At 36.2% G+C, this 14,311-nt stretch overlaps 1 protein-coding gene across 2 annotated transcripts; it reads left to right on the forward strand.

The window, feature by feature from the left end:
* The first annotated feature begins 2,648 nt into the window (after window positions 1–2,648).
* LOC141647659 (TSL-kinase interacting protein 1) lies at window positions 2,649–12,692 on the forward strand. Of its 2 annotated transcripts, none has more exons than XM_074455944.1 (15): window positions 2,649–2,802; window positions 3,446–3,616; window positions 3,695–3,777; window positions 3,867–3,914; window positions 4,010–4,119; window positions 7,228–7,312; window positions 7,400–7,679; window positions 9,355–9,522; window positions 9,609–9,740; window positions 9,827–9,933; window positions 10,209–10,447; window positions 10,597–10,912; window positions 11,380–11,781; window positions 11,877–12,002; window positions 12,113–12,692. In XM_074455944.1, the coding sequence occupies exons 2-15, from the start codon at window positions 3,496–3,498 to the stop codon at window positions 12,362–12,364; spliced, it is 2,469 nt and encodes an 822-aa protein (XP_074312045.1). In that variant the 5' UTR covers window positions 2,649–2,802; window positions 3,446–3,495; the 3' UTR covers window positions 12,365–12,692. The 2 variants fall into 2 exon arrangements, with proteins under 2 accessions (XP_074312045.1, XP_074312044.1); XM_074455943.1 differs by having other exon boundaries at window positions 2,650–2,802; window positions 11,380–11,787.
* Window positions 12,693–14,311: the final 1,619 nt, after the last annotated feature.

Genomic DNA, 14,311 nt, shown 5'->3' on the forward strand with positions numbered 1-14,311 from the left:
AAAAGGTCTTAAGTATACAAGAGGCAACACAAGCAAGTTAACCTAGCAGGAGAGATCACTAGGGGAGTTGGCCACATTGTCTAGGGCCTCCTTAAGAACCCGAGAAAACCCAAGACGACACTTAGGAGGGATGGATTTCACAGTACGCAACCCCTTAGCTAACATACGATCAAGAGAGGCCACGTTTAAACCAACCGGGACCTCCACAACCTCATAAATAGTGGGAGCAAATGGTTGGGGAAAGTCATAAAGAATAAAGCTAACAACACCATCACCACAATCCGGCGCCGCCATAATAGATCCCTAACCATGTCGACACCTAATACGATGGGTATGAGTTTTATAGCAAACCCCGCATAACCAAATACCCATACGCTTAAAGGTAGTCTCAGCTTCTAGAAAAACAGACAAAGATAAAAGAGACTGACGCGTGATTACCTGAGCATTCCCAGTACAGTGACGATCCTTTAGGTGGGTGAGCATGGAGGTTTTAACGAGGCCATTACCACTACATTCCTGGCACCCACAAAGGCCCACAAAATGGCAATGGTATCGAACAATATCGGGCATGACAAAGAAGAGAGCCAAAGGAAGTAAAAACACACAAGCGATCACGCAACCAAGGGCACGTGCATGAGCGATCACGAAAATCCTAGAAACCAAAAGCAAAATAACCCACAGCAGCAGGGACCCACGGGATGGTCAATGCAAGAGTGCAGGTACAATCAAGCATGACAAAAGTCCCACGTGGTTGGAAATGGAAAACCAAAACGTAAGAAAAATGAAAACACAAGAAACCCGAAAAGGCAGAGCAACCCACGAGAACAGGCGACAAAAATCACACAACGACAATGACGAAACCCTCTACCAAGCCACCGCAACCCACCAACGACGACAGAAAGGACCGAGTAGGGCCGCCCCTCTCCGGCAAAGGCACAACAGAAAAAATGTCCCCCGCAAAAAGAAACCGAAAACCCGCAGCGAGAACGCGTAACCACAAAACCCACCGCAACCAACAAAACGCCAAACGTCCGACTAAGACTAGGCCGCCGGCGTGAGCACTGGTGGATGATAAGCAGAAACACAGAAGCACAGACTACAACGAAAACAAAAACGGAACCCTAAAAGAGACCACCACCATCAGGGTGACGTCAGACCGGCGGCGTTAGGCCTGTTGATCGACGTATGGTGGCGACGGCGGCGAAAGACGCAACAGCAGCACTCCCTCTCCTCTCTCTCACAAAATCGCTTCCCCTACTACTACTACTACTACTACTACTACTACTACTACTACTACTACTACTATTATTATTATATTACAATTATTAATAATTATTAATAATTACTATATTTAATATTAATATTAGAGAAAATTGTTGATTACAGCCTTTTAAAAATCACTTTTTGAAAATTACAGCCTTATAATTTTTTTTTTTGAAAATTACATCCAAAATATTACTTTTCTTCTAAAATTGCACCAACTTGAGGTTTTTGGTGAATTTTGATGATGTTTTTATGATGTACCCTTTATTATTTGAGAGCCTACTTTGCATTTCTTACCTCTCTTTAACACAAACCAATTAATCACCCCAAACATCATAAAAACATCATCAAAATTCACCGGAAACCTCAAGTTGGTGCAATTTTAGAAGAAAAGTAATATTTTGGATGTAATTTTCAAAAAAAAATTTATAAGGCTGTAATTTTCAAAAAGTGATTTTTAAAAGGCTGTAATCAACAATTTTCTCTTAATATTAATATTATTATTATTTGAGTTGATTCGGCTCAATCGGTTTAATTGATTCGGTTCGGCAAACTTCATTGATTCAAATTTGACTCTAAAAAGTCAGGAAGAACAGGGCCTAACTACATAATATAAATATATATGGCCCCGATCTTATGGACTTAATTTCATCTTATTATAGTTCAGTTCAACTTGATTAAGCTCAATTCAACTCTTTTCAAATTTAAAAGAACACGACCTATGTCACTTAATGTTATACAACTATATAAGTATTACCGAAAAACACAACTTTTATATTAAATGAAATAATAATTCAACGATCATCAACTACACCAACTCCGAAAATTTGTTTCATTTCAAGTTCAACATAGTTGGATTTTTTGATCAACTTAGGTTTATATTGTTATAGATGAACCTATTGAAAACCCCGTACAACGCACGAGTTTTCCAACTACTACTAGTCTTATTTTAAAACAAAGGGATATTCTCTCGTGTACCTCTGAACGTTTTCGTTTTCTAAGGTGTACCCCTCGTTTTTCGCAAAATAACTATGACTGACAATAATTCTCTGCTACGAGTTCAGATAACAGTAATTTTTTTTTTCAAATCAATTATCTCGTCAAGGCCTTGAATTTGAAAAAAAAAATTCACCTTTTTTTGAACTCGTAGCCAGTACTTATGGTTGGTCAAAGTTTTTTTAACGAATAAACTTTGACCGACTATAATTCCCGACTACGAGTTGAGACGTCGGTGAATTCTTTTTCAAACCGAAGACCTCTTTAAGACGGCAATTTTTTAAAATTTTTTTTATCATATTTTGAACTTATAGCCAAGAATTATTGACAATCAACGTTTTTTTGCAAGAAAAGAGAATACATCTTTGAAAATGAAAAAGTTAAGAGATAGACGAGAATATCCCTAAAATAAAATAACTCTTGTATTACCAATTTTAAGTTCCATCAAATTAAGAAAAACACCGAGTCACATCTCATTTCGTTCGTCATATCACCGCCGGCGAACGACCACCTTCAGTACCACCTTTTTCTCTCTCGTTTCAGGTATAAACCCTAATTTTTGGATTTTAGGTTTAATTCGAATTTCTTTTAGTGTCATAATTGTTGTGCTATTGTGTTTATATTGTAATTTGATGATTGTAAATACAACATGGAGGAATCTAATCTGGGAGGAATATTGAAGTTTGAATTGTGCATGATGTGTGGAATTCGGATAAGTTGGTATTTACTAGGGATGCTGTCAATTATTCGATTAGTTGTTCTTTGATTTTGGTTATTCTATATCTGATGATTGTAAATTCATGTTATTGTTCAAACGTCTGTGTTTTACCCGATTTAGTACACGAGTTCAAGACTAGTTAGATTCATTTCTGGTATTAGGTTGATAGACAATTATTTTTGCAGCAATTCTATTCTACGGTGGTCTTTTCTGTGTTTATTGGCAAAAAGTGACCACTTTTACAAAAATGGTCTTTTTTGGTAATAAAAAGTGGTCACTATTCACCAAAATGGTCATTGTTCACCAAAAAGTGGTCACATTTTTCTGGTCGCACGTACGACGGCTGTACAATAGAATTTGCGATATTTTTGTGGTCACATTAATGTCATTTTAAAAAAAAAATCAATATAGTCCTGTATTGTATTGATATTGACATACAATGTGGTTGTATTTCTTTGATTTTTGCAGCGAGCTAACTTCCAGAAGACATTATGACAGTGTAGATATATTCTTTAAGCATGGAGGAAAATTTGTGTTTACGATGTAATGAACAAAATCTTTCTGATACCGATGGTGATCATGATGGAAACTCTCCTTTAATACCCTCCTCATCTGATAATGTGGTGTCTTCCCAGCCGGGTATGTTCTAATCTAGTTTATCTTTTGAATTGAAATAAAACATGGTTTTGGTTGTCATCTTGAATGTTTGAACTGCAGCAAAAAGACCAACTCGACAGTGGGCTGCATGGACACGAGAGGAGGAAGAATGTTTCTTCACTGCATTGCGACAAGTTGGCAAGGCAAGCGTTTTTCCATACATTGTATGGTTTGCATCATAATGCAGATCTAAGTTAGATGATAACTGGAATTTTTCACTTCATAATTGCAGAATTTTCAAAAGATTACATGTCGTGTACAGAGTAAAAACAAGGATCAGGTGGCTCAACTACTTCATTATTCTCGTTCGCAAGTTACTGCTTACATAGAGTACAAACTTTGACAAAGTATAGTTGCTGTTTTTGTACTAATCAGGTCAGACATTATTACTACCGTCTTGTGCGACGTATGAACAAATTGTTGGGTCCTGGCTTATGTTTAGATGCCAAAAATTCCAAAGATACTAATGCTGCCATGTTGCGCTGGTAATGATTCTAGTTCATCTCCTTGCTTTGTGTAGTTTTATTGATTCTTTATTTGTAAGATGTTTGAAGGCTACTAGTCTACTACTGCGAGTGCCTTCTTTTTCCTTGTAACAATGTTATTTATTACATCACATAGAATGAATCATCTAAAAACTAGATGAACATTTTTACTTCTGAAATGTATAGCTCACCTTATTGCAGAACCTATGGTACCAGTTAGTTCTTATATAGTATTGGGCATTTTAGAAATTGCAATATTTATCACGTAGTTTGCCTACTTACATAGAGGGCCATTGAAAGGCTGGAATATTACGCCTTTAACGAACTTGCAAACATATAAGAAGAAGGTGGGCTTTACAATTCTTAATATATGTGCTGCTCAGGTTTGTTGCTAGGCCTTACGAATGAGTGTGCTGCGCTGTGTCGTCTTGCTTTCTTCAATCTTACTTTTGCGAGAAGTCATTATTTCTGTCACGCCGAGAACCATCTTAGATTAGTTAAAAAAATCCCCGCTATTATGCCGGATTATGTGAGAGGATTATCTTTGCTTTATCAGAATTTCATATTTTTGGTTTAAAGCTTTATAACGCACTGTAGATAAATTATAATCTTATAAATTCCACGACCTATAAACTTACTCCTCTGTTTGTGAGAGGCGGTGAAAGGTGACTCCATTAGATAAACTGTTGATTGGTATTTGAGGCCGTGGGTTAAGACTTGAGATTCTTTAGTTGACAGCCAATCTTTGTACATGGAGGAAATATCTTCAGTGTTTGTTTATTGATTTATTGCTCTCATAAAAATTTATCAAGCTTTATCAATGAATGAAATAAATCGTTGCCTTTTTTCTACCAGCATATAGTGCATGTATTATGTATGTTGACTTCAAGTTTGTATTATGCAAAGAATGGTTTTAGGTAATGCTTCTTTAACAAAATGTTATTGGAAAACATATGATAGAGCTAGCGATGGGTGGCACAAGGATTACTCTTAGCATAGAATTACTAAATATAGGGTTTACTTTGTTAATAATCTGAAAATTATTTCATGGCGATTCCTTCCTAATCTGTGATTTCTGTGCGATGTTTGATGAGTGGGTGATATAAGAAAAATGTGAAAGGGCCATTAATATGATTTTTTGTTTTGCATGAAAGGAGCAGAGAATTAGTGGAGTTTATTTGGAGAGTTAAGAGAGTAAGCCTTCTTTAGAATTCTGAATAAAAAATATCTGTGCCTGCCTTTTGTTTGGTAGGGTAGGGCGATGAGCTCTCATGTAACAAGTGAACATTGGATGTGTTGAGAAGTTTATTTGACGGTGTATCTAAACATATATAGTATTTGGACGTAAGCTGACAAATTTAAATAGTAGGTTAAACTGTTGTGCCCCGGCATCTTAATGACCCTAATAACTTAATAAATGGCAGGCCGAAATGGAAAGCTAGCTTTTATTTCCGATTTTCTGGAGGTGAAATAATACCGTATTAGTTTATTTTAGTTTGTTTAAGGTCGAAGAAAGATGCACCACATGGAATTTAGTATCTGAAAAGTGTATGGGCTAACCAAGATTATAGAGCTCCTCTTTTCAATCTCTGGTATTTTAGTTCTACAGAGCAGTAGTATTTTTATAATGAGATATATCAATTACAGGACACCCAGTCACCCATATACAAAAAGAATGTGACGCTTGCACTCGGGTAGGAGAATCTAGCACGGTTACAATTCCAATTGTCGCATCTTTGAAATCTAAAAGTCAAGGATTTGGGGATATGTTTTTGAAGGTTTCAAAATCTGAATTTGGTCTTGATTATTTTCTTCTGTATTTCGCTCTTTTTTTTTTCCAATTCTAGCTGGATTTTTGTAACGTCGTCTTTCTCCGTTGTTTTCCCTTAGGCAGTGTTATGATATCTTTTTTTAGCGATACATTTGTTGAACTTAGATAAAATATGAGAACATCAGTACACCAACCACATCATATTTGATGAAGACTAATATATTAATTCATATATCTGACACAAATTAAAATAAAATTAAAACCCGCCAAATCCAAATTAAAGAAAAAATAATAATTTCCAAGTTTAACACTAACCCTGCCAACTTTTAAAATAATTCACTCATCATTGATGATGCTTGTTTGGATATTTTTTTTAAATGGTTTTGTTGAATATTGTACCATAAGGGCATGTTCTTGAATGATGAAGAACATGAAGGAGAGTGAAGAGATGGCGTCTCCTCATTTTCATGGAGGTTTTCCCGGTTAAACTCAGAAAAAAATATTAATTTGCCGCCATTTGCTTTTGCACTTCGTAAACATGGGCATTTAACACTTGAGAAAAGAAGTGACATGTTTTGGAATGAATTTGAAAAACAAGGAATGTTGAAATGATGATAAGTAATATTTATAAGAAACCAATTGTTTTTAAATGTTAAATTTCTAGGATGTTATGATTTACTAGAGGCTTTGTGGTTGGAGATGGCTCTAAAAGAGGATGCAAGATGATGCATGACGTGAGGTGCTATGTGGTATGAAGAAGTGAAGAGAATCTAGAGATATAAATATCATGCACAAGGAGACGTGTTGTAAAAACTAAAGTAGATAGTCATTCAATTGTGGGATAAATTTGGCTTAATATCAAGTGTCCTCTCATTAATTGATTGTGCTGCTTAGTGGCTAGTTTGTATTTCCTGATGCTGATACTCATGTAGAAGACTAGAAGACGAATGTCCAGAGTTCTATCTTTTTGTTGATTGCAATTTTGTAAAAGTTCTAATAGCATATTTGATGTTCATTTGATGTTTACTATTATTATTCTTTTAGGTAATGGCCAAAGGTCTAGGGAATCTTTACATGTATTTTCCATTGTATGGAAGCTCTATGTATATTATTGTTTGTCATTACCAATACTGCTAGTACCCACTTCCTTATGTGATATATGGTAATGTAAGTGGTAGAAACAAACAAATGCTAGTGAGAGTATTACCAGGAACAATCAATTCTGATATTCCTATTATAATTTGCAAATTCTGTTACCATTCTTTCTACAATTTTTGCTGTTGGTGCAGTGTTACAACGTTCTTGGGACTTCTTTAATGTTTTCCTTATTGTGTCAGGTGGTCTTTGTTGGAAAAGTACAGCTGTAAAGCTTCTAAGCTTCATCTGAAGCCGCGTAGGTTCAAAATTTTTGTAGAGGCTCTGGTTAGTGTATTTAAGCTGTTGTTGTAAAAATAAGTTTTCAAGTTCGCCGCACAATTTTAGCTTTAGTATCTCCCTGGTTACCTGTAGGAACATCAACTTCTAAAGGATAAGAAAAGGAATGTAAAGAAACAATCGTCTCAAGGGGAAAATTGTTCTGCTCCAACATCGTCATTTCCACATCAGAACAAGTCTTCTGCAAATGATTTGCGGGCTGTTAAAATTATTGCAGTTGATGGTCAGAATGTAGAAAAGGCAGGAAACGGAAAAGGATCTTCAACTCGACGTAGTTCGAATTTGGGCGTCACAAGAAGTAGCAATAAAGGAGAGTCTTCTCCTACAAAATCGACGAGGCAACGCCGTAAGACTGGTACACCTTCCAACTTATCTATTGAATTACCCACTTTGATTTTGTAGCTTACTTTTAAATAAACACTTGAGAGGTGGGCTAAGTGGCTAGTTAATTTGTCTATTCCCTATTTCCCTTTTACTTTATGTTCTTCCTTCCTCTCATGGTTATTTGTGTATTGATACCCTTTTACTTTATATACTTCCTTTCTTGGTTTCCAACTCTCCCTAGACTCCGCAAGTCCGGTAATGAATGGTGTTTAAGTATCAAAGGCCCCTCCTGCGATCTTGTGTTCTATTCTTTGGTGCCGTATAAGATTAGTAGTCATGAGCTATTGCACCTATGTAAGAGCGGTAATGGCACTTCGTCCCAATGTTTGTATAATGTGTTAGAAAGCGAAGTGAGTCTGGATCTCATCATTTTCTTTATCGTGATTTTGCTTATGGGCGGTGAAGATTAACTGGAATTGTACAAGAGCATAGGATCGTTAGGTGGGTAATGGGTTTCTTACAAATGAAGCTTCTTGGATATAAGGGAGGAAATAAGTGCAGATGCTTTGGAAATATGTATTTCTAGCTAGTTTTGGTGTATTTGGGGGTGAACAGAAATATAAAATAAAATAAAAAAAATGATCGAATTTATCTTCTATTAATTGGCATTGCTTTCGTTTAATAGAACTTCAACTAGAAAAAGTGTGTTCTTGACATACAATTCATTAAATTGTCTTCTATTAATTGGGGCATTCTTGTTAATTATCAAATTTAATAAGTTATTAGAAAGGATTGTGAATCAGATAGAATGTGGATCGTAGAATCACATGTGATCGGTGATCCTGACTAGTAGATGTGAAAGAGTGCCACAATGGCCCACGAGGTTTCCATGTAACTATTAGGCATATAGATTGGTATACAGCATGAAGTTTTAGGTTGTGAACTACTGTCAGGAATCAGGATCATAGTGTTTATTAGTGGTCCATTCACGTCTACAGAATTAGCCATTGCGGCCTAATCTCTACTCCGGTAAATATCGCCTCAAAATATTGATGCCATTGTTCCAAATACGGTGGTCATGAATGCTACGCCATAACTAAAGCTCAGTCAGCTTGATACTGAATGAAGCTTCCATAAAGCTATCTGATTATTTCAACTTTGGTTTATTGTTATATCAGATTTAAAGAGGACCCATCTGTTTTCCCTAGCTCTTTGATGGCATTGTTCCAAATAAGACTTTAGTGCAGTTATGCAAAAGATCAAAGAAGAAAGGCAAATTTAGGTTCAGTTTCTGGTGTACTTAATATACAACTCCAATATATTTTCATGAATTGGGATCAAGGTTGCCTAATTCTCTCGGAATTCGCCACATCTAATAAGTGAAATGCTCTTAATAGAGTGTCTTATTATTCATATATCGCCATGATTGAATATGCTCAAAATGATTCGCTATTGCCGATTGACGATTGCTAGTTTTTAAGCAAATTTAGTAGTTAGATCTTGATTTCCCTCTGGGGTATTTGGCTATGGATTATCTTTTGGCCTCCTTTTGGGGTAAGTCTATTGGTACTGTTTAAGTGATTCCCTAAGGTTGGGTCTATGTAGTATCGCCGTTCTCGAATTCTCTTGATGTATTGAGATCTTAATTTGATTGGTATTTGTCAAGTGTCCTCGATTCTTGTCACAGCCATGTTTCTTTTGTTTAGGTGTTTTATCTGCAGCTGCTGTTAAAAGATGGGAAAAAGAGGCAATGGCTGGTGTCTCCTTGGTAGCTGATGCTGCAGAGCATGTGGAACGTACTTCTGGGGGAAAACAGGCTAACTTTTTAGATGGATTGACTGTGCTATCTGTTCAAGCAGCTGGTTGTAGCATGGGTATGTTGGTGAATGCTGAGAAACAAATTTCAGCGTTATGATAAGTTTGTATAAAAGCTGATGAGTTTATTATTTGAACTTTACAGAGAAAAACGACCCTGGTCCTTCGGGCCAATTCCAAGCTGCAGAGCATGTCGAACTTACTTCTGGGGGAAAGGAGGCTAATGTTTTAGATGGATTGACTGTGCTATCTGTTAAAGCATCTGGTTGTAGCATGGGTAAGTTGGTAAATGCTGAGAAACAAAATTCAGCGCCTTGATAAGTTTGTATAAAAGTTGATGAGTTTATTATTTGAACTTTACAGAGAAAAACGATCCTGGTCCTTCGTGCCAAGTCCAAGCCAACTCACTGATAAAACTTAAGCTTCAATTGTTCCCGATAGATGACAATACCAGAAGAGCTTTGGAAATGGTGAGAATATTGAACTATCTCCATTCCAAATTTCTGTAAATATATGTAAAGATACAATATAAAAAATTATCTTTCTTGATTATCAAGACAACAATTTCATATTATAAATTTAAAAAGTTGCAACTGTTGTATGCGAGGACAAAATATCAGTCGAACTAGACATTGTTTAACCACCAAAGTCAAATGCGTATAAATATAAATGGGATGGACGGAGTGGGTCTTTAACCTGGCAGTTCTATCCTTGAAATTTTGTAAAACGAATTAATGATTCACAGGACAAGCATAATCCGCATCTGGAGCTGACTTTAAGTGCACGAAAGAAAATATCTTCGGTTCTGGAGCATATTGCACGTAAGTGGGGGAATTCCAGTGTGGCATCTGGAGAACTCATGCTTTTCCCTTTCAATATCCAGAAAGAAAATATATTTGCTTATCAGAGATGGACTCGGGATTCTGTTGCAACTGTCACTGAAATTCATGCCATGATTGGAAGTCCACCAGTATTTCGACTGAGGTCCATTCTTTCTCTATTTTGCATGAGAGTTGGGTTCATATATATATATATATATATATATATATATATATATATATATATATATATATATTGAATGTTTCATTACCGTGTTAAATATTTTATTTAAGTTTTGTTGTTCTTTCCTGAAGATACGGCTGGATTGTGGCTTCTGAACTTCAACCTGCTATACCTGAAGCACCTGTAGCATTTGCAATAAATAGTCTTGTCGATGATACTATTGGAAAGGAAGCACCTGTAGAGCCTACCCTTGTGCTGGCGGAAAAGAAAGACGAGGGGAAACATGTTAGTTACTCTTCAGATGAGCATCTCTCAGGAGAAAATAACGCTATTGCTGCTTGTGGTGAAGCAAATGCTGTTAACGTCGAAAATAATCTCTTGGAGCTAGCAAACTTACTTAGTATGTCAAAGAGAAACGGATCTAATTCAGGCGAAATAAAAAATCTGGTAATTGCCTCTTTTGGATTCTTTTCCTTGTTTTTGTGCATCCTATTTTTTTAACCCTGTCGATCATTGTATTAACTTGCTGTATATTCACTAGTCAATCGAGTCTTGACATATGTTACTTCGACTCTTCATATTACGTTGTGTACCTTTTTCCGTCACTGGACACTTGACTCCTGGACATTGGTGTGATACTTGGACACTTCATTTTAACCTAAATACATGTGGATTTTTTCATGAAAATATCCATGTCCGACACTTGTGGACACAACCATGTGGACTGGCTGCTTACAGTTGGGGACACACCCATCTGGATATTTTCATAAAAAAGTGTAGCATATGTCATACTAGTGCTACTTGCTAGTTGCTCCTAACAGATCTCTTCGGACAGGCTATCTGTTTGTCGGTTTGATCTCACCCTTAATTTAACGCAGCTCCTTAAACTTTGTTTTGAGTTTGTGTTTCTGTAGGTTGACCAAAGATTGAAAAAGACGCCGACGCTGTCAGCTGGAGAGTGGGCTGATAGTCTGACCAATGTCGGCGTTGGAGAAGTGTTATCTGTGGTACATGACAATGCAATTGGCAATAATGTGGAGACTCCCTTACAAAGCTCTCGCCCCCTTGAGGAGATTCCTTTCACTTGTGACTCTTTTGATGCTGCACTTGCTGCTCACATATCTAGTCAATATAAGTCAAGCTTCTCTAGAACCTCTCCACACTTATCATCAATTTGGGACGCTGAAGAAACATGTGATGAATTTACATTTCAGAAAAGTGCAGTAGCACACAAGCAAGACCCATATCTATCCGTGGCTGCTAGTTCACTGGCTGGTGACAATATTGCTAATACAAGTTCAGCCAATATTGACCATGTACAGGTTTTCTTACTTATTTGTTGATTACTAAATTTATTACTCTATTAAAACTGTGGAAAAATTAATGTTAGTGATACTCGAAATATTTGTAGCATTTGGCTGAAGAAACAATGGCTGAGGATGTCAGCGAGGATGATCAAATGGATGAGTGTCCGTCTGAACCTTTTGAAGTAGTTAACCCTCCTAAAGATTTTAGTAGTTTGACAGATATTTATTGGGTATGTTCTGTGTCATTTTTTTCCTGTTATTTACTATGGGTTAATGGGTTATACCTCTACTTTTTTAGGTTGTAATGCAATCTGACTGTGTTGTTTCGTTCAAAATGCAGCCTGAGTCTTTGGGACCATTAGAGCTGGATGTACCTTCATGTAAATACTATAGCGAGGATCTAATCTTAAGTGATAGCATGAGTGGCCTTAATCGTCTTATAGCGAGCAGTCTCGATGCATTCCATCACTTCCCTTTGTTTGGTTTAGATGACAAAGTGCCTTCACAGGCTGCTGTACCCCAACGCGGTGCTTCATTTTCAGGGAAAATTGGGACTGGTGATAGTCCTGGAGTTCGATCTCTTCAAGTATAGTGCTTTTGACTCATCGTTTCTGAACAAAGACGGGCCAAGGGGAGTTCTACTAATACTAGGACAATTCTAAAACTTGTGGAAGTCCAATGTATAGATGCCCTGCCTAGTGCTCGAAATCTTTTCGCCCTGTACAGAAATGACCAAGGGTCGATACAAGAATATGTACCATCAAGTTTGTGTACATTATAACTTCCAAGTTTATGTTAACGTACAGGTGCATAGACTTTGTCATGCACTCATGCCTTGAAAGTTTAAATCTTTTGTTCTGGTTTTATATTGAAAGAAATATCTATAGAAAATTAGAAATGGATGTTTTTTTCCCGGAAAATCCAGGCCGTACCCCTATGTTTGACACTTTGCACGTGAGCCTATTTTTTTGAGCCGGAAAACTTTAAGTGGTCGTAATTCGTGTTTTAGAGTTCGGAAAAAGATTCCTTTGTTTGAAATCGATCAACATTTCACGAACTACAATCTAGGGAAAAAATTGTCGAGTTTGGAACTTGTGACTAAGAGATAAGGTCACTCAAAGTTTATTTGGTTAAAAAAAAAACCCTAACCACTAGATCTAAATGCAACAAACTTTTTTTTTTTTCAAATTGTAGTTCTCGGAAAGATGATTGATTTTAAAAGAACGTCATTTTTTGAACTTGTAAACACGAGTTATCACCACTTCAGATTTTCCGGTTAAAAAAGGGCAGCATGTACGAAATGTCAAACCTTAAGAGTAGCACGTGAATTTTTTCCGTTTATTTTTATATAGGTTATTATTTAGTTGGCGTAACAGAAAGACAAAAAAAGTAAGAAAAATAAAAGAACAATCAGGCGATGACGCGAGTGTTGAAGGCAGTGTGATTAGGGAGTCTTCGACATTCACATCACCATCAACGTAACTATTTTCACCATCTCCTTACTATCCCCTTTCTTCTCTAATAAATCACGGGTACTAACTTTCACTAGTATACGTTTTTCTTATGATACATGAATTAATAAGTCGATTTACATCGGATTTTGATAGCGAGTTTGCTGTTTCCATAGTGCGTAGTCGATTTACATCGGATTTCTATAGCGAGTTTGCTGCTTCCATAGTGCGTAGTGTGCGAGGTTACGAGTTCGTTTTAATATCTGTTTAAAGCGTTTGGTATCATCCATGGAGTCGTGTTGTTGAAAATCTATATCTCATTACTTAACATATTCATATATGTTCTAATTAATTTAGTCATAAAATTAATTACAAATCTTATGCATGCAAACAATAAGTAAATAAAGGAAGAAATCATTATCTTACATTGAAGATTTCGGATTATTGGGCACCAACAAGATCTCCTTCTTGTTAGTTCTTGAGGTTTCCAATAATGGATGAACAAGATTCAAGTATAGAATCTCTCCCAAAAGCATATACCCAAGGAAAACTCATAATAACTAATATTATTTAGATCTAGTAATAATATTAATCATACTAAAAATTGACCCAAAATATTTATATTGGTCTCCATCATTTCGGTTAAGAGATGATGAATTTTGGAAGTTTTTATCTCTCTAATTTCTCATAAGATGAAGAGAGGAATTTATTTTTCTTACACTAGAAAAATTATTGTGTAGTATGAATGAAAAATTAGAGAGTAAAAACTCTCTAAATTGGTCTTAGAAAACCGGTGGGAGGAGGGATTGGGGAGCCAATGCATGGGCTCAATTCTCTAATCAAGAAATAGGCATGCAAGGCTAGGTGTTTAAAGTGTAATCATGTTGTTTCCACTCAATAATTAAACATAATTTAAACACCCAACTCCCTCCAATATTTCGGTCTACATGGGATAAAATGGATTCCATTTTATCTTTGTCAATTTGTCACATGTCACATGTCACATAAAATTGTTATGTATTTTTAACATATTAAAAATCAACGCATTAATAAAAATACGTCATATACAAAATCGACTTAGTAATTCA

This window comes from Silene latifolia, chromosome 3 (genome assembly GCF_048544455.1).
Source record: "Silene latifolia isolate original U9 population chromosome 3, ASM4854445v1, whole genome shotgun sequence".
In the NCBI taxonomy this organism is placed as follows: domain Eukaryota; kingdom Viridiplantae; phylum Streptophyta; class Magnoliopsida; order Caryophyllales; family Caryophyllaceae; genus Silene; species Silene latifolia.

Bases quoted from the DNA above. Each gene is read 5' to 3' on its own strand.
- LOC141647659 (XM_074455943.1), top strand. From the start codon at position 3,496: ATGGAGGAAAATTTGTGTTTACGATGTAATGAACAAAATCTTTCTGAT. The intron at 3,617-3,694 runs GTATGTTCTAAT...TTTGAACTGCAG, and splicing joins TGTGGTGTCTTCCCAGCCGG to CAAAAAGACCAACTCGACAG. The intron at 11,788-11,876 runs GTTTTCTTACTT...AAATATTTGTAG, and splicing joins CCAATATTGACCATGTACAG to CATTTGGCTGAAGAAACAAT.